The sequence below is a fragment of the Drosophila hydei genome, unplaced genomic scaffold, assembly GCF_003285905.1.
Source record: "Drosophila hydei strain 15085-1641.00,03,60 unplaced genomic scaffold, DhydRS2 tig00000082-arrow-arrow-pilon, whole genome shotgun sequence".
Classification (NCBI taxonomy): domain Eukaryota; kingdom Metazoa; phylum Arthropoda; class Insecta; order Diptera; family Drosophilidae; genus Drosophila; species Drosophila hydei.
The window spans coordinates 35,251-44,364 of record NW_022045661.1 but is presented as its reverse complement, the minus strand read 5'-3'; the positions used below and the strand labels follow the sequence as shown (position 1 = coordinate 44,364).

General features: G+C 47.4%; 1 protein-coding gene across 1 annotated transcript; it reads right to left on the bottom strand.

Moving 5' to 3' along the window:
* Positions 1–3,895: 3,895 nt before the first annotated feature.
* LOC115482820 (toll-like receptor 7) lies at positions 3,896–8,258 on the bottom strand. The gene is given in 8 exon segments (XM_030222983.1): positions 3,896–4,153; positions 4,155–4,321; positions 4,324–4,501; positions 4,503–6,263; positions 6,265–6,525; positions 6,527–7,233; positions 7,236–7,614; positions 7,616–8,258. Coding segments are annotated over 8 exon segments (4,284 nt in total). The 5' UTR covers positions 8,219–8,258; the 3' UTR covers positions 3,896–3,925.
* Between the last annotated feature and the right edge of the window lie 856 nt (positions 8,259–9,114).

Below are 9,114 nucleotides of genomic sequence, written 5' to 3'. Positions count from 1 at the left end.
AATAACAAGTGTACGTTGTTCTAAGCACATAATGGAGGCATATGCAATCAGCTGATCGCATTGTCCAATTGATTTATAATTGCTGCAATAAAAATTCAAGTCACAATCTCAAATGTTGCTTTGCTTTTTATAAAGAACTGAATCAGAATTTTATAATGTTTTGTACTATTTCTAGTCACTCGGCCAGCTAAAGACGAATCTTGATCATTGCTATATTGTAACAGCTTTTAACTATCAGAGATTCTCTGCATCATTTGAGCAGATTTCTTTTGCAGTTCAAGCTACAATTTACGTTTTTTTAATATTTTTGCCACAACCAAAGGTAAGTAATTTTGTTTTTAAGTATGTTTTCCACGTTAGTGGGTTTCTACTGTGCCGCCAACTTGTGCACATCAAAAGTAGCGCCTACTGCTTACTTACTCAGCTCTTTTTCACTTTGGTAGCACTCGAGAGGCTGAGCTTGGCATAAATGCCAAAAACCCATCATAGAGAATGTGTCTAAGCGACTATATGAGTTGTGTGTGCGTGTGCGTGTGTGTGTGAGTGTGTGTATTTGCTACCCTTCAATTTGATGCAGAGGACATGCCGTCATTTAGGCAGACAAACACTCCGCAAAGCCCAACTGACTGACGGACAGACAGTCGGACCAGACCGACCCAGAGCAACAACCACTGTAGAACTATGTTGAAGAGAGGTGGGGCATGGATGAATGTCTGCAATGCGAAGCGCATTTGTATTTCGGTTTCTCATATATACATAATATTATATAGATATTTATATATGTATATATATTTGATAGAGCGAGGGAGAAAACAAAAAATGATTTATCACTTTGGTGCGGCGTGTATCTGAGTTACGTTTGCTCAGTTGACTTTGACAGGGCCGCCGACTGCGTACAGCACAGCATCGCTGGCACCTCTCCGCTCTCCACTCTGCCATAGCCCCAGCCGGCGGCAGCACCTCTGCTCTTGCTCCACATAGTTGCCCGCACTGCGTGAGGATTACAAAACAGCAACTCATGTGCATGATGAATTAAATTAGCAAAAAAACTGAAATAAAAACCTGGCTGAATATTTTTAAAATACCTAGCACAACTTTCATCATCGTCTATCTCAATGCCCATTATGAAAATGTGTAAATAAAAACTCGCCATGTTTTTTCCATGATTACAAAAGCCTTTCACAAGCCCTCAAACTGCCCCAACATTAAATTGGTACAAGCCAAAGAGATATAGGTAAATATTATATGGAGCTCGTTTTTAATAAATATATATCATATATATAATATATAGATATACATATATAGATATATATTCTGTAAAATGTAGATAGAAAATTAAGTTTTATTTATTTAATTTCATCGAAAATCTGGAATGAATTGCGCAGAGTTAAAGTGTCTGCTGCAGACAATTTGCATTCTTTTTTCTGCACAATATTTTTTAAATACTTACCAAAACCAAAATAGCTGAAAATAGAGTTTATAGTTCAGTCCCGCATCCCCTTCAACCCACTAAAATAAATGCAATTTGTTGTTAGTTTTTAAAAAAAGGTTTTTCATTTCATTTTTCTTTTTGCATTTCTTCGCTTGCGAAACAGAAAAATATCTTTGTTTTGTCGTACATAGATGTATATAATAGTTACATATATATATAATATATATCAATTATATATATGTATATATATAATGTATATCAATATATAAATAGTTATTCACAAGAATTTGAATTATCCATAGAGTACATTATGTAAGAGTGGCGTTAAATCATAGCTTAAAACGTAGCATTTTAATCATATATTATTTAATATAATACAAAATAAAAAATAAATAACAGTTTTGGGCTTTCATACTGGTACAAGTGTTTGCTTCTCCTCTCTAACTACCTATCTCTCTCTCTCCCTCTCTCTTTCGGTCTCTATCTAACTAACATCTGCTAGCTCTTTCTAATGTATTTTTGTTTATATGCTGCTTAGTTTGAAACTGTTTTGCTAAAAGTTGTATGACGAGTAGGCGAGTTTACGATCCAAAATATGACATATACATATATATATATATAAGTACTTATATTTTCCTTATTATTTCTTATATTTTTCTTTTACTGTTGTTGCTTTGAAATAAATGCTCTTAAGTGTTGGTATTTCTTTTGTCGTACTTTCTATAGGCAGTTGTTAAACATTTACTCCTGTGTGTGAGTGTCTGTGTGTGTGTGTATAAAGTTTATCTCATATAGTTTATATATATAATATCAGTTAGTATCTATTTTCTTTAGTTTTTTACAGTCATATATATAATTTAGCATATATTTTAGTATATTTTGTATTTATATTGTGTATACGCCATGTAGTTGTATCTTTGCAAAAGTTTAACCCATTTATTACTCATCTATTCGAATTATTATTATGATTTAAGTATCAGTATTATTATTAGAATTTTTGGTAAGCGTAAGTTTTTTAAAATGAGCTTTACTGCATAGTTTATATGTTGTTTGCTAGCTAATTGTTCAATGCGATTTCTTTTTTTTTATCTTTACACAAATTTCAAACTTTCTGCTTGTGTGTGCGTTAATTGTAGGAGACTACGTATCTGCAGTGGCGTTTACTTAGATTTACGCATATATATTTAGGTATATATAACTATTTTAGGCATATCCAGTGTGTTTATTTTGCTTATATACAAGGATTTACGCTTTTAGAAGGGAGCAGAGAATGCAGAGCAGAGCGAAGAGAAATTCTAATTATTTTATGTATAGTTAAGCTATAGAAAATAGATGTGGAAAACCTTTTTCTCAGTCAGAAGAAGCTAAACGAACAATTAAGAGAAGCTTAAAGTAAAGGAAATTGTGTAAAGATTTCAAGGGAAATATTAGTTTAGATAGCAATAAAAATGCATTGTTTTTAAATTTCAAAAACATTTCAAAGCAAGGGAATAGTTGAGTTGAGTTGAAAATAGCTAAGTAAATTATGAAGCAATAGCTTACACAAATATCTCACACTTGCTACATAGTTTCGGATACGAAATCAGTTAAGTTGACGGCTCAGTTCAATAAATCTAAATCTCGTTCTTGTTATTTGTTGCTCTAACTGATTAAAAGCACATTAAAAAGTTAGTGCTGGCAAATGCACTAAACGCATTTGGCAGCTCAAAAGGGAAAATGAACGAATGAAATGAATGAAAAGTTTTCTACAGCTCGACAAGCTGCAACTTTTGGGGGCACAAACTTGACTCTAGCTCGCAAACACAACTCCAACTTGACATTGCTCAGCCTCAGTCTCAGCCTCAGCCTCAGCTTCAGCCCGCCTGCCTCGGCGCAATACATGCAACACATGCGTCTTCTTACTCTTACATAAACACACAACGAGAATACAAACAAATGCGAGTGCAACTGTATTTTGTATCTTTGTATCTTGCAGCTGTATCTGTTGGTCGTGTGCGTGTGTGTGTTTAATGTACTTGGATTTATGTTTATACAGTGCACTAAAATGACTTTACACTGGGTAAACAAAATATTTGTTACGCTGCGCGCATTTCCTGAATGGAACAGGGGCCGGGCAGGGCGGGGCGAGGCGGTGCGGGGTGGGGCGTGGCTGGGCTTTGCTATTGTGTGTGTTTTTCTTTGGGTTTTGTATAACTGCAAAATTTGGACTCTCGACAGAATTTATAATTACGTTAGCTGCCCCCACTATCTCTCTCTCTCTCTCTCTCTCTCTCTCTCCCTTTCTTATGCCACCCTTTGCTGTGTCTCTCTCCCTCTCCCTCTCCCTCTCCCTCTGCCTCTCTCGTCTCTCTTAATTTTAGCTCGCACATATTTTAGTAATTAAAATCATGCACCAGGAACCAGTCCCTATAGAATCACTGTCACTCTGTCCAACTGCTGGACAGGCATGCACCTCTCCCCTCGCTTCCTCTGTCTGTCTGTCCGAATCTCTCCTTATACCAGATACGCCTGCACATGTGGACCTTGTTGTTGACCACTCGCCTGCTGCTGCTGCTGCTGCTGCTGCTGTTGAGCATTGGACTTGACCGCTGCGCTGGGATTCAGCGTGCCCGCATGTGCCGTTTGCAGCTGCTGCTTGGGCTGTGGCCGCCAGGTCTGAGCGCGCTGCTGTGCTGGCTCGGCACTTGCTGCGCCAGCTGCAGCTGGCATCATCAGCATGTTGCTGCTCGTTGTCCAGCGTGGAGTAGTCCGAATCGATGCTGGAGTAGATGTGCTCCGAGGGCGGACGCATGCCATGGTGCTGATAGTACTGGGCATGCAGATGATGCGGTCCGCCCGGATTGACGCCCACCCCTTCGACGCGTTCGCCGCGGCGCTGCGGTCGTGGACTGGCGTGGCTGTCGTAGCCGTTGAATAGTTTTGCTCAGCTGCAGCGGCTGCCACAGATGCGGCGGCAGCTGCCGCTTCCGCTGGTCCGCAATAGGCTGGCGGCGGCGCCTGGCGATAGAGCAGACCCGGACTGGCCGGCTGCTTGATGCGCTCATGGTTGTGGTCGAGCGTGTAGTTGTTTGCCCCGATAGGTTGGATAGTCCACGGGCAGCGCATAGCGCAGCTTCTCCCAGAAGTGGCGATCGGTGCGTCGTATGCGATGCACCGCCGAAGTCTTCAGATATGGTAGCAGCTCGATGTCGCTCTCCGCCTCGAAGGCCACCTCCGGCTCCTCGATGATGACCAGCTTCTGTGGCCTGCCCCTGAGTGCGTCGTGCAGCGATCTGCGCAGCTCACACCTGGACCACTCCGTTTGCAGGAAATTGCGCGTCAGCAGAATGACAACGCGCCGCGACACGCGACTCGCCTCCAGCAGCTGGTAGTGTGTGGCATCGTGTGCCAGGTCGCGATGCTGCAGACAGACACGCAAAGCCGGTCGCCCCGTTTCCAGCTCGCTGGCCAAGTGCTGGCAGACGAACTCCGAGTCCTTGGCCGAGTGCAGCAGCAGAGCATCGTACAGCTTCTCGGACTCCTCGCAACGCGGCCCAAACACACGCACGCCATAGTGAGCGAACAGCCAAATCCTGAGCGACTCCCGGAAGACGAACACAATGATGATGACGATGAGCAGAAAGATGAGCGCCAAGGCGGCGGCCAGCAGCGGTATATACGACTCGGGAATGCCGTGCTGCAGCATCGAGCCGCCTGAATAGTAATCGGTGCAGGCGGCGCCCGTCGAATTGAAGTCCAATTCCCGCTTCTGTGTGGCCGCCGACGAGCTGCTCTGCTCGTAGGCCGCCGTATTGGGGGCCGCCATGCAGTAGATGTCCTGGGCGTCCTGCACGATCAGCGCATTGTCGGCCACGTAGGAGGTCAGGGCCTGCAGGAACTGACAGCGGCAGCTCCACTGGTTGCGGCCCAGCGATATGGCACGCAGTCGCTGGCCGAAGTGTGTTGCATGCAGCTGCCAAATGGGCAAAGTGACCAGACGATTGCCGTCGAGGCGCAGCAGCTCCAGGGAGACCAGCGGCGCCAAGGTTCCATTCTCAATCGTGGCCAGCTGGTTGTTCTGCAGATGCAGCTCCTTCAGTGCCGAGAGCTGCTCGAACTCATAGCCGTGCAGCGTTTGCAGGCGATTGTCGGAGAGCTGCAGCAGCTGCAGCGTTGCCAGACTGGCGAACGTGCGATTCTGTATGGATGCCACCTGGCTGCCGTTCACGTACAGAGCCTTCAGGTTCTTGCGCCCGATGAAGGCGTGATTCTTGAGCACAGGAAAGTTGTTGCCGTCCAAGTAGACAATGCTCGAGTCCATGGGCACGCGACGCGGCAGCTCCATGGTCAGCTGATTGCCGCAGTCGACCACGTTGGTGGACCAGATCTGATCGTGATAGCAGGTGCAATTGTGCGGGCAGGTCATCTCGCAGTCGCAGGCGTCGAAGTCACAGCAGTGGCACAGGGCGAAGCAGTGCGATTCATAGCGGCAGAGGAAGTCCTGCGGCCGCAGCGCACTCAGCGGACGAACTGCCGCGCCTCGGGCATGCGGCATCACGCACTCAATGTTGGGCATATCCATGACACGTGGATGCTGGCGAGTGGTCAGATTATTGATGCGCTGCAGCCAGTCCATGGTGCAGTCGCACTCGAACGGATTCCCACCCAAATAGAACTCGGGCAAGGGCTTGGGCGCCAGCACCGGAGCGATTCGCAGCTGCTGCAATTGCAGCTTGCTCAGCTGATTCGCATAGAGATCGACGCGGGCCAAATTGGCTTTATCCACAAACGCGTTGGGCAGCACGTTGCCAATCAGATTGTTGTTGATGAAGAGCAGCTCAATGGTGTTCGGTTATGGCCATGGGGCCGATCTCCGTGATGCGATTGTGGCTGGCGTCCAGCGTCTTGACGCGTATCTCCTCCTGCAGCTTGTAGTAGTTGCCCAGCGCCTCGATGTAGTTGCCGTGTATGTCCAGCCACTTGAGGTTCGAGGGTATGAACGCGTAGTCGAACCAGACCAGGTGATTCTCTGAGAGGTTCAGCCAGAGCAGCGAGACCAGAGTGGCAAACACTCCATTGATGTCGGAGAGGAAATTGCGATCCAGTCGTATGGCCCTCCAGTTCGTAGTTCTTGTCGAAGGCTCCGCGCTCGATGCTCTGGATGCGGTTCTTGGCCAAGTTCAAGACGCTCAGGCGCGGCAGGTCCGCAAACATGCCCACCGTGATGTTGCCAATTTGATTGTCGATCAGCCGCAGGCCGGTCAGCTGGTGCAGGTTCTTGAAGCTCTGATTGTCGAAGGTGCGTATCTGGTTCTCGCCCAGGTCCAGGGTGCGCAGCATGGCCAAGTCCTGCAGGGCGCGCGGCACCTCGTTCAGCTGATTGGAGCTCAGGTCGAGCTCCTTCAAGTCCGAGCAGTTCTTAAACACGGCTGGCTCCACGACGCTGATCAGATTATTATTGAGCGTCAGCTTCGACAGCACGTAGAGGCCGTTGAAGAGCTTGTCGTCGAGCGTATGCAGGCGATTCTCGGCGAGATTCAGCGTGTGCAGGTTGTAGAGCGGCAAGAAGGCGTTGTCCTCGATGTGGCCAATCGAGTTGTTTCGCAAGTTCAGGATTTGCAGGAAGTAGAGCTCCTTGAAGGTGCGATAGTCGATGCGGGTCAGCGCGTTGTGCGCCAAATTCAGGACGATCAGCCGTATGAGACCCGCGAAGGTGGTGTTGTCCACGTGGTTGGAGGTCAGCTGGTTGCCCGACAGGTCGACCACGAGCAGCTGCTCGAGCCGATGGAACAGGCCCTTGGGCAGCTCGTAGAGCTCATTGTTTGCAAGTGAATCTCGCGCAGCTCCTTGCTGCCCGCGAATAAGCCTTCCGGCAGCGTCTCCAAGTGGTTGTTGCTCAGATTAACGATGCGCAGCGAGGCTAAGCCGGCTAATGCCTCGCCCGACAGCTCCGATATATTATTGTGCTGCAGATTCAGATGCTGCAGGCGACGCAGACGCGAGATGCCCCAGCTTTCGGTGATGGAGCGCAGCTCATTGTGGCTAGCGTCGAGCAGTTGCAACTCGCTGCCGCTGCCACTGCCACTGCCACCGCTGCCACCACAGTTCATGTCCGCAAAGCCCAGCTGCTCCGCTGTGCGTATGCGATTGCGTGTCAGGTTGAGCGTTTGCAGATTGCCCACGGGGCACAGGAAGCCGCTGGGGCAAAGCACGCAAGTTATTATCGCTCAGGTCCAGCTCCGTCAGCTGCTTCAGGCCGTTGAGCGAGTCTGGGTAGAGTTCTAGCGCCTTGGCTGGGCCCCATTCGGCATTGCGTGTGCTCAGCTTCAAGGCCTTCAATGTGCTCAGGCCCTCGAACGCATTGTTGGGCAGCTGGAGCAGCTTGCAGGACTCCAGCCGCAGCGCGTCCAGCGTCTGCAGGCGAGCGAACACAGCCACCGGCAGCTGCGACTCAAACAGATACAAATCGCTGCATTTGATGGTCAATTGGCTGCTGCCATCGGCGCCTTGTAAGTCCAGGCCCGGTTGGCGTTCGATCAAACGTAGCGAACAGTAAACGGCACTTGTGCCGTTATATGTCCAGGTGCACTGATTGCTTGGCCCGCTGTGGACCGGTGCGGGCGGGGCCGACGAGGCAGCCATTGGCTGTGCCGCCGCCAGCAGCGAGCTATAATCACTGGACAAACTGACGCTGGCGCCCAGCATGGCGCTGGCAGCGTTCTTATCACTCGCATCCTTGGGCGGCAAGGCGCCCAGGCAGCCGCCAGCGAGGAGCAGGCTGAGCAGCACAAGCAGCCGCAGCTCCATTGAATGTTCCTTGGCTTGGGATCGGGGTGGGGGATTTGTATTGCTGCCTAGTTGGCTGCGTTTTTGCTGAATTTCACGTTACTTTTTGTCGCGTTTCGCACTGTTTTCAGTTTTTAATTGAAATTGACATTTTTTATAAATTTGTTTTTCTCTTTTTTTTTTAATTTTCCACGGCACTGGTTGAATTATTCTTTAATTTCTTGTTTCATTAATTTTTAATTCACTTCACTATTTATTTTTTATTCATTTATTTCATGTTTTCGGCTTACAATTTCTCAACTCTCATTTTGAACGTTTGAAACGCTTTGCGATTTTTTTTTGTGGGTTTTTATTTGAATTTTGTGCGTGCTTCACACGTCCGTACCGTACGGCGCTCGCACTCGAACTGTTTCTTGGTTCGCCTAACCAACTGGCCGTAGACCGATAGGAAAAATCCAACAGCCGAATAACTGCAAAGAAGATACAACGTGTAGTTTACGCACGCAGAGAGCGCGACAGCGAGAGAAGGAGAGAGCGAATGAGTAAAACGCGACAGTCACGAACGAAGGAGGCGCATGTGCTCGTCGGGTGGGTTTGTTTAAGAACCGAACACAGTTAACGATAATACCAAACCGCTCTCCCATGCTTACGCTCTGGCACGCTCTCCTCGTTCGCAATCTCTCCCTCTCTCATATTAGTTAAATAAATTGCCGCTGCATGGTCAAATGGCGCTAGTGTGCCACAGTAAATGAGCACAATGTGTGTTTTGAGTAAATGAGTGAAACTCACTCACTCATACTCTGAGTTACTTTTGAGCCAATTTTCCTGTTTTGGGTTTTATGAATTGAATGAGAAATAATAAAATGACCAGATATTTATATTGAAATATAGTGGGGTCTAGTGGGGTCTAGAAATAG